Genomic DNA, 16,062 nt, shown 5'->3' with positions numbered 1-16,062 from the left:
TGGATGAAGGGTGGTATACAAATGTAATTCATAATAGTAATAATAATTATTACAATGATGATGAACTGATTGTCTTGTACTTCACAGAATTCTCTTATTCCTACTGTATTCCCTCTACACAAAAACCCAAGCAAGTTCCTTCTTTCTGTTTTTAATACCTTTGCATTCTTTCCCCCATTCCTGGTGAGGGACAAGGGGCCACAGAATAAAGCTTGTGAGATAAGTGTTACTGTGAGTTGAAGTTCAAGGGGGCTGTTCTGTTTGTAATTGTACCCTTTCCACAAACAGAATGAAACCTTTGCATCCAATCCATCTATAGGAATTTTAAGTGTACCTCACAGGAGACTTACCTTAAACACTTTTAAATATTCAGATAGTACAGAAGCAAATTTTCGGACAATATGGTTTTTGGCTCCTTCGTTGCGATTAAGTGGTTTTTGAATGCTTCTCCACAGAATTACAATTATTTCAAGTAAGCCTGCCATGGAAGGTATGTCATCAACTGACAACACATTATGTGGCACCTGAAATGTAAACAAGTGAGGATTATTATGCAATTTCTCTTGCACAGTGCATCTCAAATTAGGCTTATAGGCTTTTTAAAAAATGGAACGAGCCTTCTTGCACTCATGTGTATGTTAATACAACAGAAGTTGTCAGGGATTTTAGAAAGAAAGCAATTTTAGAAGTTTGCCATTATCTGAGAGGGCCAGTGTTCCAGGAATCAAGGGGGAAATGAACATTAACTGGTTTTTTTCTTAGATCATGTAATAATACCCATTGAAAACTAGCATCCTAGAATCTAGATTTTATTGCCTTAGAATTCCCAAACGCAACACAGAACATAAGAAGAACCCGTTGGATCACGCCAATGGCCCATCTAGTCCAGCATTCTGTTCTCCCACTGGCCAACCAGATGCATATGGGAATACCAAAAGCAAGACCTGAGAGCAACAGTTCTCTCCCAACTTGTGATCCCCAGCGACTGACATTCAGACGCATACTGCCACCAACAGTGGTAGGAGAACATAGGCGTCAGGGCTGGTAGGCATTGATAGAAGCTGGAGATACAGAAACAAGAGGAGGACCCTGAAAAATGAATGTGGGGCCAGGTAGAGCGAGGGAAACCAGCATTTCAAAGCAAGCCTTTCCAGAGACTGCAAAAGAAAGCCTAAAGAAAACACAGTAATAGTAATAATAATAAATAATAATAATAATAATAATAATAATAATAATAATAATAATAATAATAAAATTTATACCCCGAGCATTTGGCTGGGTTTCCCCAGCCACTCTGGGCAGCTCCCAACCCAAGTAATACTTCTTATGAATTTATTTTTTACTTTAGAAAATGCCTAGACCAATGGTGGCCAAACTCGGCCCTCCAGATGTTTTGGGACTACAATTCCCATCACCCTGACCACTGGTTCTGTTAGCTAGGGATGATGGGAGTTGTAGTCCCAAAACATCTGGAGGTCCAGGTTTGGCCACCCCTGGCCTAGATGAATATACAAACATTGTAGCAGTTTATGGGTTAGCAATTTAGCTGCCAGAAATTTAGCTGCCAGAACGAAATTATAGTTTAAATCTGGTTCAGGTGCTGACAGTCCAAGAAATAATCAATATGGTACAGAGTGAACACACCTCACACAGGCCTGGTTCCACAGTAAGGATAACATAGCCTACTAGGACAGAGTGTACTGGCTCCTAGATAGGAACTTGCAGCTGCTTTGCTCCTTTCTGGTCTGTCCTACTAACTAGTTTTCTAGGTTTGGACAACACACTAAGCCAAACCTTGGTTTAGCAGCTGTGCTGCAACTGGGGAACATCACATCCCACATCAAGCACCAAGGAACACTCTTGGTAGGTGAAACAGTGAACAGTTGTCCTCTATATTTTGCCCCAAAGAGCAAGACAGAAGAAAGGCTCAGGTCCCGAGTTCAATCCCTGGCTGGGAACACCCCGTCTGAAACCATGGAAAGCCACTGCCAGTCAGTGTAGACAATACTGATCCAAGTTCGTAGACATCATCTTATTCTCCTAATTAGCATTTTTATCTTAGAAACTGTGTTGCATTCTTACACTCATGTTCTCTTTCTCACTGTCTTCATCATCGCTGTCAGATGCTTTTAATCCCTGCCGGATACAGGCATTCAAACAGCTCTGAATGGTAAGCATCAATTTAGCTAAAATTAAAGAACAAAGCGTGCAATTGTGAAAGATAGTGTAAAACAGGAACAATTTAAAGTAGTGGGCAACAAAGCAGTCAACCGAATCATTACTTACATTCAAAAAAAAAGAGTAAATTTAAACATTTAAAGTCTTCAATGTAAACAAAATATAAAAATGAAAACAGTTTAATGATAAAACACGGTGCTGGTTAGAGCTTAATATTTTATTCATTCTATTTCTTGCTAGTGTTTTTAATTGATTTGTAAATGGCCTTGAGCATCTTCATGGCTATATATTTTAATATAAAATAAAAATAAATTATTTAAATGTGGCTGAAGTTAACACCCTGTATCACTCAATGGCTATGCACTGAGGAGGGAGTTAAGTACGATCTCCATTTAAAAATAAATAAGCCAAGTAGATACATAATGCATGCATATAAAAGGTAGCAATAAGAATAAAAACCCCATATAGGTCTCTCTCTCTCTCTCCCTTCCCGGCATTTATAATTTGGCACAGAATTTTCAGAAGCAGCTACTGGCCTACGAGCATTTACAGTAAGAGCTACTACACAATACTTTTGCTCATAGATTCTTTATTATAAACCAAGCCATTAGCTCTCCAGAACTTTACCTATGTTGGTTGGGCTGGTGTACTCATAAGCATACTGGTAGAACTTTCTAGCCGCTGCTGGGTTCATTTGGATTAGTGTGACACAGCGCTCACACCACACTTCTTCCGGTTGATCGATGGGCATGAAAGAGCTGAACAAGAGATTTACTATGCGCCGGGACACAGGCCGTGAATCAATCTCAAGGCGAGTTAAGAGATGCTCTATAGGACAGATTTTCCAGAACTGATTTGTGAGGAATTTGGAGCAGGGCAGTGTGGAGGTGAGGAAGAGGAAGAAAAAAGTTATCATGATTACATTATCTAATAATCCCATTTTGCCTTTTTTCACATGATGCTTTTTCTAAAATCTCTGTTCAAAACATTCCTTTACAAATCCCCCCCTGGATCATCACAGCCTCAACCTTTCAGCATTTCTGCTAGTCAATACTATTATTATTTCTTACCCGTCCTTTACCATAAAGGTTACAAATTGTTCCCACAAACCTATGCAGGCTCTAACAATGTAAAAAGACAATGTTAAAATCAACTAGCCCCCCTTCCAATTTGTCCTTGTCCTGTATCACACCTTGTTATCTACCTCTGTCTGCATCCAATCTATGGAGTTTAGATAAGGCTTCTGGGAACAGAATGCCACATCTTTATTGTGGCAGTTCCGGGCAAACTATTGGGGTTAAAAACAGAGCAGGGAGCAGAAGATCTTATGCATGCAGTTATTGTACACACAGTGGTCTCAACACACTTGCATGAGTATGAAAACGCTTTTTTGCAGCAGGTTGAAACTGGGAAACCTGTATCACAGCTGAACAGCTATTTGGATATTTCTTCCCTTTTCTCTCTTCTCTCTTCCCTCTTCTCAGCACCGTTAGGAATGGGCCATGGGCCTGTTCTTCCTCCCACAGGTGCAGAAGTGCCAACAAAGAGACTCCATTTATCTAAGCATGACTATGGATGCTAAAGGAGAAACAGGTTCCATATCCAGGGTCAGGAGAGCTTGCAAATAATTGCATTCACTTCTCTGACCATAGGTAAGAGCAGAAAGGAAGAGCTCAAGGCTCATTCCTGATCTTGCCACACATAAAGGGCAAGTAGCAATGGTCAAATTAGCCTAGAAGTCAGCAGTGCTTTAAAAAGGTACTAACATCTGAACATACTTATAAGGAACATGGCCAGCTTTCAATTGACACATCGGCAGACCCTTTACTCTGCTTACTGAATTATGTAAAATCTGCCACCTTCTATCAAGAAGCAGCATTATATATTATAATGTGTGGCCTGAGTAAATAGAATGATAAGGAAAATTTGGATTATAAAACTAACAATATTGAAAAAGCAAGAAAACTACAGTATAAGGAGCCCAGGACTGAGTTTAGACAGTTATAAATTGAGCATTAACTTTATAATGATTAGCAGGTTCAAAGAAATTTAATGAATTCAAATAAATCAACTGAAAATTAAGTATTATTATATATTATACTGTTTAAATAATAATTAAAAGAATATAAATTGCATCAATCCAGTGTATTATACAGCCTTATAAATGTGAAAACTTTGTAATTTTGGAATCTTGCTAGTGGGGAAGGGAATCAAATGGCACATTGCTTAACCATTACTTATAGGTATGTATAGCAACGTGTGCCTGAAAAATAAACTCTCCTTTTTTCAAATATCAGTGTGAGTTTATCAGTACATGTGCAAGGAATGTCCTTTTTTTCCCTTATTAAAATCCAAGTCCTCATCATCATATGTATATTCCAGCAAATGCACACCCCCAAAAAATCAACGAAAGAGCTGCTGGTGCAGACACAATAGAAATAAAGTACTTTTCTAAGCCCCCACCCCCAGAGGCTTCTATTAGTTTTATTGTAAATAACATAGGAATAAATAAAGCACACAACAGATCACAGACATACGATGATATTATTGACCATAGATCTTCTTATCCAATTTGATTCTAAACTAATATCTTCATATTTCCTAAAAGCTGTTGGAATACAGTTGTCCCTTCTGGTTCTATTTCTTCCTAAACAATTCAGCAACATCCCAGCTCTTGGTATCCAGCTAATGTCCAGTTGAGTTCTCACATCTTTTCCAATTAGGGGCAGTTTATTTTTGCAGCTACAAAGTACCAATAATTTGTAACTTATGTTTGAAAATAATCAGGAAATAACAGAATACAACTGCTGGACATACAATCAAGATAATTGCCAGAAAAACTGCAAAAAAGAAACCGGCATTTTTAAGGCACTGATTAGTTTAAAATACAACAATAGTAAATAGTTTGGAGTGAAGTGTTAATAGGTTACCTGCACCCCTATTCTTTTAGGATTGTTGCAGTACTGATGAATGTACATCTTTCAGAATAAATTGCCTAGTTCTATGCAGCCTGTCTGCAGCCTAGCAAACCTAATTTATCCTACCTTAGCAGCCTTGACAGACTTAATTTTCAGCAACATATCAACGAAAGCCACTCTAACTTTCTCCGAATTGTCATGGAGATTGTATTTCAGGGCTGGCAGGAGCTGTTCCAATAATGGGTGGGTTAGTACGTTGTCCAAAATTATAGGCAAGCACTGCAAGAGAGAAAAGAAAAAGACCAATAAAAGGTTATCACAAGAAAGCAGGGAATACAGAACTGAAACTATTCTAATTGCTAACCACATGCAGCTTAGAGAACTGGCTCTGGAGAATGACAAAAAGCAAGGAAACACGTTTTATTAAAACATGCCATTTAAATGCAAAGTGGTATATGTTGTGCATATAAAAATTGTCCTATTAATATTCCTTCTAGGGATGTGCTGCTGAACTGGAACAAAGACAGCAAATATATTTATGCAGAATAGAAGCATTTCAAAGGTTTGGTACATCTACTGATGTTTTTATTCCAATTTAAGGTATGATTAGGTTAGCAAACATTTCTGCTCTGGAGAACTTTACTATTACAGAATTGTTCTAGTTATTAAGATTGTTTTCTCATTCCAATCAGAAGTACCCTGTTTTAACAAGCTCATCACTAATCAGCAGCATGATCTTTGCGTGCCAACTATTTCAAAGCTTATTTTTAAAAGGGAATAGCATTGGCTATAAAGCAGAGCTTGGGAACTACTGTCTTGTAGCCTGCTCTTCAGCCTCTCCTCTGGGCCCTGCCTTTTCCCAGGCCACTTTTTCCTGGCTGCCAAGCTGCCTTCCTCTACATAGCTGAGCAGTGTGTGTTGTGGGGGGTAGGTGGAGTGGAGGAGCTCTGAGAGGAAATTCAAACCTGCCCTTTACACACTGCTCAGTGGCAGGGTGGAGGGAACGGCTGAGCCTTGCATCAAATTGCCCACAAAAGAAGAGATCGCTCCAAAACCACTCAACACATTTCTGAGTTGCGCATTGAGAAAAGCCAACTTTTTCAGCAAGCAAAATGAAAGCAAAACAGTGTGCTTAATCAATTTTTAAACTATCCTGCATTGAAAGATCCCTGGACACAATGAAACACAAATGAAAACCACAAAAATTCAACGGCACATTAAAATCATGCAGCTGTAACATTTAAGAAATAATTATATCAATCCATCACTAAAGTACAGCAAGAAAAACAAAAATGACCCCAAACACCTCCATCTGTCCCAAATAACTTCACAAGTAATTCTAAGTAGAGCACATTAAAATGGTCTAAAAGTAAGGTTATGAGAACATGGGTTACTGTGGCTAAGTCATTCCTGATCCAGGAATGGCTACCACGGAGGCCACATGGGCCTGTCTGCAGTGACAATGTCAATCAAGCAGTACCCCCAAGCTAAGAACCTGCTCCTCTGAGTTTGGAGAAGAAATTGCAGGCCTGGGCTTGGATGCAACTCTAATGCTAACCATGCCTTAGTTCCTGGGAGCAGCAAGGAGAGAAACCAAGTATCTGTGAGTTTAGCCTTGTGCACAGCACACTATGTGTTTACCTCTAAAACATAGTCATGCTTACCTGTGCTAAGTGACATTTGAACCAAGCCAATGAGAAACTAATCACTAAAAGAAGAGACACTTCATTTTGTTGTGAAAGCACTTACTTTAAAAACAGAGCATCTAACATCAGCTGAAGTTGCATCAAAAGAAAGATCTTCAATTAGAGTTTTTAAGAGATCAGCAAGCACATTTGCAGGAATCATCTCCCAATATTTGAATGCTATTTTACTAACACCAAGCACACCTGTTGAGCGGACTAGAGGTTGAGGATCTCCTAAGAGAGTCTAGAAACAGGGGGAAAATAAAGAATATTAAGTCACAATTTCCATTCAGTTTTCTGTGCAGCTGAACAGCTCACATTTGACAGTTTGTGAAGGAGACCTTATCAAGGGATGATGCCTTTGATATTTTCAGAAATGCAACACTTAAGTGAGTTCTTCCATGTCTATATTTTCCACCTATATGGGCTTTAAAGTATGTCTTCATCAATACAGTGATTTCTTGTTCTAAAATGTTCATTACCAATGTATATTTTAATCTTACAGTATTTAAGTTTCTGTGGGAGCCAATGATCCAAATAAATGTGTATGTACATTTAAACAATAACATTATATTCTAGTATTGAAGGGAAGAGGAAGAGAGAAGCAATTGGCTTTCACTATTCTGATAGGTTCTTATCAGGCTAGATGATATGTCACTATGTTTTCAGTTTTTCTACTTTTAGGTTGCTTTGTAATTACGAAGATGCTGAAAAGCTCAAAATAAAGCAAGACAGCTACTAGTAAAAATAAAAAAGCACTGATGTCTCCAATTCCATTTTCCAGCAAAATGGATTTCCTTACTTTTTGCTAACCTTAAATAAAACTAGCTTGATGGAGGGTGGGGAGAGAAACACACAGTAGACTTACAAAGAGCTCATCAAATTGCCTTTGGATTTCGTTTTCCATATCTTCTTTATTAAAAGATGGATCAAGAATTGGAAATGCATCAACAAATAGCAATGCTGCATTTGATCGGACTTCCGAGTTTCTGGCCTGTTACAAAGCAGGAAAGTAGTCAAGTGAATTATAGTTATATAATAAACCATGGACAAAGCAAATCCTTAATGCCTAAATCATTGCCATTTGTTAAAAGCAAGGGTGCACAGTGAGTTTAAGGTGTGAACCCGCAGCAGTGTTAATGGTCCCATTTGAATTCAACTATAAACAATAGTTTAACCTTAGACGAATGAGCCTACGAAAGCCTCGGGCTTATTTGCCCTGTCCCTTTCTAACCCGCCTCCAACACAGCCAGGACAAGCTGTTCAGAAGCTTTTGCTTCCATTTTACCTCAATTTTCTCCGCTCAATGAGATTATAAAAATATAATTCCGTTTCAGACCTTTAAGTAAATGGCAACTACACTAGACTTTTCTTCCCTTTCCACACAGCAGCAGGCAAGGGATCTTACTTATTATGGCTAAATATGCTAGCTGCTTCTAAGCTAGCAGGCACCTGATGGCGCATTTATCTGCACAATAGTGCTTAACAAATACGTGCAAAGAGCTAGTTCTTCAGAAGCAGAGCTCTCTCTGTGGTTCCACGTCAAGGTAAAAGCAATCATATACTCTTGTAAAAAAGTAAAAAGGTGCACCAGCTGGACCTGGGCAAAAGCAAACCCGTCCACAGCCATTATCTGAACTTCTTCCTCTTCCTCTTCTTCTTCTTTTATTAAATTTATATTTTATGTATTATTTGCTTTCTTACTAATTCCATACAGCCACACCATAACAAAAGTTATCTGGGTGACTCACAAAGCAAAAATAAAATTACAGTGGTACCTCGGGTTAAGAACTTAATTCGTTCTGGAGGTCCGTTCTTAACCTGAAACTGTTCTTAACCTGAAGCACCACTTTAGCTAATGGGGCCTCCCGCTGCTGCCACACCACTGCTGCACGATTTCTGTTCTCATCCTGAAGCAAACTTCTTAACCCGAGGTACCATTTCTGGGTTAGCGAAGTCTGTAACCTGAAGCATCTGTAACCTGAGGTACCACTATATATTCAAACTCAGAAGCAAAGCCAGATTCTGGAGGATCTTCACTCCATGAAGGGGAGTGCCACCCTATGCAAAACAAGTTGAATCCTTATTTACAGGAAGACCCCCTTCTGAACCGAGAGCAGCTTTGTAGTGGTACTTGGCACAGAAGAGAGTATGCACCATCTATTTTGTCAGATCGATGCTTGACTAGGCTTGGCCAGTGGTGACTTACAACACGGAAGAATATTGGAAGCTACCTTAAAAAAGGTCCAATTATTTTTCAACTCCTTTTCAACAATCTTGATGTAAAAATATCCGCAAAGATGATAGGTAACATTTTAAACAATTACCTTCAATGCTCTCCAAAGAATTGGTTGATAAAGTCTATAAACAACTTCTTCAACTCCCTGGCGACATTTGTTTTGTTTGTGGAAATAGATCAGCAACTGACAAAATGAAAATAAATGCAAAGGATGCAGGAAGTTAGTCACTTCATTTCATGGGCTATTTGAGAAATACAACTCCTTTTATCCAGTGATTAGCTTTTGCAAAATAAGAATTCCTGTGGTTTGTGTAAGCAGACAACCATAGATGATCTTATATGCTAGGGACAGCCAATGTGATGCCCTCCAGATGCAGGACTACAATTCCCATCATCCTTGACCACTGGTCATACTAGTTGGAACTGATAGGACTCCAACATCTGGAGAGCACCATCGGTTACAGCTGTTATATGCTATGCTTAAAAAGTGTTTTCCTTATGAAGATGCTTTGACCACATGATACTCACGAATATTGGAAAGAATGAAGAGTGTAGACATTTCAATTAGCAACTGATAGAGCAAAAGAACCACACAACTATTTGTACTGTACCCAATAGGAATTAAATGCTCATTTAGGAGCAACCCTGCCTCCCATCATAGTGATGGCAGGTGATGGACAGGTGGGCAGCCCCATGTACCCATCAAAAAGGGCCCATCCAAGAGTGGGCAAGTTCGGGATCTGGCCTGCCAGCTGGATCCTATTCACCACCCCCAGAGTAGTCTGGTTAAGTCAGAGTAGTTCTGAAACTGAGGTTTCAGAAAAAGTAACAATGCTTTTGTGACACACAATAACAATTAGAACAGATACTTTTCAAATTAAATCATTTGTTATTATATGGTTAGAGCAGAGTGGTGACACACTTTTTAAGCATGCATCATTTTGCAACACAGTAACGCAGTTTTACTAGCAAACCAGAGTTTAACTAACCCCTTTCCAGCCCCAGGAGGAGCATTTGCGTGACACACCTGCACACTGCAGCTGACACACTATCGTGTTGCAACACACTGTTTGGAAAGCTCTGGGTTAGAGGGCTAGACTAGGACTGGGGAAACCTAGATTCAAATTCTCACTCAGCCATGAGGTTCAGCAAGTAATAGGCCAGTTGCAACAGGAGGATTTGCACCATCATCCCATGGCTTATAAACCAGTGTATGGTCATTTGTGAATCGAGCTCTCTATGCCTAATCTACTTTACATGGATGTTGTGAGCATGAGAGGGTAGAACTATGCATGCTGCCTTGAGCTCCTTCTAGGAAAGGCAGAATATCAATGCACAAAACAAATATTATTGTTAATTACTGGGTTCCTCAATGCTGGAGAAGTTTTTCTAAAAGACAGCTTGCCACTTCTCTTGCTGTGAACAGCTTCAGGAGAGAACAATATGTGTTCTGGGGGATCACCCTGCAAAGCAAAAGTGTGGAAAGGGAAAATATAGGAATTCTGAAAGCCACTGGTTTAACATGAATATCAACGCACCTCTCGCACTTTAGAGTTTAATGGAGAGTTCCTGGGGAGGTGAATTGCATGATGCATGAAATCCTGAATGCAACAATGTTCAATCACCTAAAATAAGAACAAATACACATCCTCATCAATATGAAAAATTAGGGCAAAGTTATTGAAGCAACTGCACTTGACTTCTAACTTGTCTCTGAGCCAAATTCTAAATGCCTGTGTTGTCTTCAAAACCCATTACAGTTTGATGTATGTAATGGGTTTACAGTTTGAGGCCAGTATATCTGAAGGACATGCTTTCTCCTGCACAGGACCAACTGCCTACCAAGATCTTCAACAGAGGCCATCCTATGTGTCCTAGAGCCAGAAGTACATTTAGTAGGGACCAAGCAGAGTGACTTTCTTGTGGCTGCACCTGCACTCTGGCACTGGCTCCTATGGGAGGGTTGCCTGAATCCCAATTTAACAGTTTTCAGTCAGGTTGCCAAAACGTTCTTTACAGGAAGGCTTTGGGAATCAAAAGTGGTTTTTAATCTCTCCTACTTACTGAATTGTTTCAAATTGCTGGAGGCTGTTTGATCACGCTGTTTTTTAATTGGCGGCTTATATTTTCTGTATTTTTATTCTGATGATCTATTTTTTGTTATAATTGTTTAATGCTATTGTGGTTTGGCACCTTGAGCTGTATTGACAAGAGCCTAGTTTCCCAGTGTCTTGCTCCCTGCAGAAGTAGTTCCATCCAACTGCCAGCTGCCTGTGAATGGAGCTAATGCAAATAGAGCTTAGGCCACTGAGTCTTCACGTGAATTGTCTACTGAAGATAATGAATGCTGTATCAGTCCTCCTGAAAATAACTGTTCCTCCACAAAGAAAGACTGACTACTTAGCATAGAAGATCCATACACCTCTTGGATATGTCAGTATCAGTGCTCTTATTTACAACTGATCTTTCTGCTAAGTGTCTAGTAAAGGCGGCCTTTCACCTCGCTTGCTTGCAGTTGTGATATGTACACAATCTGGTTGCCTCTACCTACACTGGCTTCAAGATTTAGAGTGCCAGCACTTTTAAGAACAAAGACAAGTAGCAACTTTGAAACAATATACCTCCAGTACATTCCCTGAAGCCTTCTTCCAGGCTCTGAAATAAACCTCAGCAATGTGTGTCATCAGGGACCTGCATTAGTAAATGAAGATATAATTAAGATTAGGAAACAGTCTAGGGCTAGTAACTATTTTGAGTTAAGTTGTCACTATGTCACCATGCACTCTGCGTCAAGACTGCACAACCAAGCTCAGTTGGTTCAAGTGATGATTCCTTTAGAACAGACCTCACAAAATAACTGTTGAGAACATACCTTCAAGAGGCATTTATTACCTCCACAATTCACTCAGCCCTAATCTGGCCACTCTAATAAGCTACAACAGGCAAAGGGTTCTGAAACCTTCTTGTAATGGACAGAGGCAGATATGGACAGAGGCAGAAACTGAATCCTTATTATTATTATTATTATCATCATCATCATCTTTATCTTACCCAGAGCAACATACAAACATTAAATGAGCAAAAAAAAGCCCACATAGATACATTAAAACAGAGAGGAAACTGAGACATACATTTAAAACATCCCACCCCCTTCTAAAAGGCCATAGATAGACAAAGGTCTGGTTACAGAAGAAAGTTTTTGCCTGGCACTTAAGATATATAATGATGTCTTAGGATATGAATGTATTTTCCCTAATAGTTTTATGGCCCCACTATATTATCTACCTATACACATTTTGGGGTATGGGGTATGGGCATGACCTCAAGCATAAAACAAAGTGGTAGCAAGTGTCTTCAGTCCAACATACCTAGGAAAACACAACAGCTGATTTTTAACAGTCCCATGTATCATTTTAATGAAGTTCACGTTCCATGTGAAAAGAAAACTCAGGAATCTTCTCCCCTGAAAGAGATGTAAGGCAAGGCAACTTCACAAATAGCCAAATGGGCTTTTTAATATTCACAACTAAGTAATGTGACATTCATAGGGTTTACGGCTGTAATATACTACATTCTCACTTTCTTAACAGCAAGATTCTTTGAACAGAAGACAACTTCTGAGTAAACATTGATGGGATTGCACTGCACAACATGTATTCAAGGCAGCTAACAAAATACTTCAAATGTTACAGCAGCATAACACACAATTGAAACCAAGTTCTTTAAAAGCAACAAAACCCACACACAGCATAAGTAATCCTAGGGTAGGAAACCTGCAGCCCTCCAGATGGTTTTGGACTTTAGCCGTCAGCTGATGGGAGCTGGAGGCCAATAACATATGGAGGGTGACAGGTCCACTTCTCCAGTATGTTTGACCAGAAAACAACCTTCCAAAACCCAGTACATCTGTAGCCAAACAAGCAAAAGAATTCCCGCACCCCCAAAAAATCAAAACAAGTAGGTCTTAACTATTTTCTTCAAAGAATGGGGTAGAAGGCAAGTAGATATCCTGCATTCATCAGGTTGCTGAACATACATACCTTGTGAGAAATAGAAATTCTATGCTCCCCCTCCCTAAGACTTGTTTTATTTTTTGTAGGCATCAACTTATCACCCAATAATTTTAAAACAGTGAGAAGATATATTTAGAAAAAGCACACTTACCTCTTCTTTTTTAATATGGCCAATACTCATAAAGCACCTGAGTAACAAATCTTTCACTTCATTACTGTCCTCTGAGTCATAATCAAAACATAGTAAAGCCCGGTGAAGATGCCATAGACGGACTATATCCACACCCTAGGGGAGATGCACAATTGCATTTGTGTGTGAGGATTATGAGGTGAGAGACATCTTTCAGTCATGCGATATGCACCAAAGCACTGGAGCTTACAGTATCAATTAGCTCAAGCACAAATTAATTACAAGTTTCTTACTCTATAATATTTTTGTAAGAAAAAATGTTGCCATGCTGCAGTTCACATGGCTGTGTACTGGTGGCCACACAAACTGCAACGTGGCAAAAGAAAAACAGGCAGGCAGATGAGCAAGTGAGCAAATGGCATGGGTAGTGGGAGGCCCAGACAAGCTGCAAAAGAACAGCCAGGACAGGTCCTCAGCAACTACCCTACTTTGCTGTTGCCATGCACCTGACACTGACATCACTCTTTTAGTTTCAGCAGTGTCAGAGGCCAAGGAGGAACAAAGTGGCAACCTAGCAGATGGTTGCTGGGGAGTTGTTTCAGTAGACAAGCAGCCTCAGGTGAGTAGGAAGTAAGTGTGGGCAGATGGATCAGCTCTCCCCATCACTGCTACTGGTTCCTGCAGGAGATGGGAGGAAATATACAGCCATACTTCTCTGGCTCTCTATGGCAGCGGTGACAGGGGGCCTCCAGTGTATATAAACATGAATTAACTCATTAACTATATAAAGCATACCACAACAATTTTCTTTTCAAGACTCTTTTTCAGAAGCATGATGAAAGCACTTTTCCCAAACACTTCTTTTCTTTGAAGTCCCTTCTCCCACCATCGCTCACATAGGCACTGGATGGCTCCCAGCAGAGATTTTTCAGAGTCAGGTAATGTGTAAAGAATGCCTGCAACAAAATCATAGCAAGCACAAATAAATTTATGTGTCAAAAAAAGACTGCTAGCAATCTTAAAATGCTTCAATAAACGTAACTCAAAGCTGATTTTCTTATGTTGCTGTCCAAAATGCCAGGTACAAGACAGCTGTCTTTCAGAAAAATTGTTTTACTGCCAAACTCAGTAACTCTATCTTTGTCATTTACATTTCTTAGGAAAATTTGATGTGACCTTAAGAGCACAGTTAACCACGGCATACATAATTTTGTAAAACATAAACAGGTAAACCAGGGGGACCCAAATTGGATTGGGTCCATAGTCTGGGTGGCTTTAACTATTTCTCCCGTGGTTCCCATTGAGAATCAGGGGAGCTAGGTGCAACATATTTGCAATGGCATAAAAGCTTCTATTGGTCCCAGTAGGCGAGCTCTATTGTGAATGGATTATGGGGGAGGGACCATTCTAGTCGGGATGATAGTACGGGCAAAGGGGAGACCCTCTGCTCTCCCACCACAGCGTACTCTCATTCCAGGTTAAGCAAGAAATACAGTGATTCCTATGAGGTGCGTATGACTAAACAGGGGATGGACTACACTTAGGCTTAAGAACTAGCTTTGGATGAATTTGTGGTACGACCAAGGTTATAGTTTTGTTTCAGTAAGTTTATTTTTATTTTTTTAAATAATATTTATTACTTTTGAAACTTACAAAAAGAAAAAGAAAGATAAGAAAAGACGAAGAAAAAAGGCAAAAAAGAGAAGAAAAAAAAGAAGAATAAAAAGATACAATACAATATATAAACAATACAAAACACAACCTTAACACATTAAACTAAACAAAGCAAAACAAAAACAATTTAAAAACATACATCATGCCATTTCAATACCCTATCTTTCATTCCCTTGTTTCATCGAGCTCCTCTCACCTCCCTTTTTGTATTCTACTTCCATTAATTGTTTCAGCAATTCCTTTCCGTCTTTCTCTATTTTTTGTCATATAACTATCTTAACGTATTTTAACCTTATTTTCCCTTAATACCATAATACTTAATTATGCTTAACTCCTTATAACTTTTATACTAAAGCCATACAATTTCATTCCAACATTTTTCTAACACTCATTAATTTTACAATATTTCTATAAATAAACTTTAAACTTTTTTCCAATCTTCTTCCACAGTCTCTTCTCCCTGGTTTGTTTCAGTAAGTTTATTCTAGTCGTTTTACAGTCTGAAACCCACATCAAGAGTACTTGAAGCTTGTAAAGCACTTACACCCACTTGCTAAGCTATAAACATATCAACAGATACAATATTTACACCAACATTTTAGATTATTACTTTGTTGCTATGCAAACCAGTGAATCTGTTATGAGATAAGTGGTTATATGACATGTAATATGGTTTTCAAAATATGCCATAAAGGAACAATAATAGCTAAAGAAAAGATGGGTTTTAAATGTTCAAGGAACATGCAATTGTATGAAGAAAGCCATAAGTCAGTAGGTTTAAATTACTTCCACTCCCAGAAGTGGCATTCCTTTTATTTTAAATATTTGCTTGTTCACACAAAGGATGTTTAGCACTATCAATATACCAAAGATCCTAGTATGCTGAGATCAACTGAAATACATACCATTTAGTATCAGTGCACATTCTAAAAGAGCTTTGATGTTTACATTTTCATCTACTGTGGGTATGGAAGTAGTAACTACAGTGGCAACACCATGGATGACAGCTGTGGTTTCTTCCTAAAAGTTGAGAGAGGTACACTTACTTAACAAGGCTATGAAGTTAAACTACAACATCAGGCCACAATTATTCAAGAAAAACTGAAAGCAGTATGATTTGGTTTAATATTAGCTGGAATAAAATCCTTTGCTGAAAGGTATTTAAGTATGTCCTCCCTTTATTAAACGCAGGTACTAATTTATTTTTTACTAGGCAGTATTTACA

The 16,062-nt window shown here is 38.9% G+C and overlaps 1 protein-coding gene across 6 annotated transcripts in view; it reads right to left on the bottom strand.

Annotated features, from left to right (window-relative positions):
• Positions 1–16,062, bottom strand: part of NCAPG2 (non-SMC condensin II complex subunit G2) — a 35,767-nt gene that overhangs the window by 16,093 nt on the left and 3,612 nt on the right. For all 6 annotated transcript variants that reach the window (XM_083579299.1, XM_083579304.1, XM_083579300.1 and 3 more), the window contains exons 4-16: positions 15,743–15,857; positions 13,959–14,119; positions 13,185–13,319; positions 12,389–12,483; positions 11,642–11,711; positions 10,559–10,645; positions 9,109–9,204; positions 7,650–7,775; positions 6,846–7,025; positions 5,223–5,375; positions 2,806–3,028; positions 2,083–2,186; positions 351–524 (exon numbers count right to left, since the gene is read on the bottom strand). In XM_083579299.1, coding sequence (XP_083435425.1) covers positions 351–524; positions 2,083–2,186; positions 2,806–3,028; positions 5,223–5,375; positions 6,846–7,025; positions 7,650–7,775; positions 9,109–9,204; positions 10,559–10,645; positions 11,642–11,711; positions 12,389–12,483; positions 13,185–13,319; positions 13,959–14,119; positions 15,743–15,857 — 1,719 coding nt within the window. The remainder of the gene's footprint in view (positions 1–350; positions 525–2,082; positions 2,187–2,805; positions 3,029–5,222; positions 5,376–6,845; positions 7,026–7,649; positions 7,776–9,108; positions 9,205–10,558; positions 10,646–11,641; positions 11,712–12,388; positions 12,484–13,184; positions 13,320–13,958; positions 14,120–15,742; positions 15,858–16,062) is intronic.

Source organism: Podarcis filfolensis (assembly GCF_964270895.1).
Source record: "Podarcis filfolensis genome assembly, chromosome: 12".
NCBI classification, from domain to species: Eukaryota; Metazoa; Chordata; class Lepidosauria; order Squamata; family Lacertidae; genus Podarcis; species Podarcis filfolensis.
This window is presented reverse-complemented; position numbering and strand designations above follow the sequence as displayed.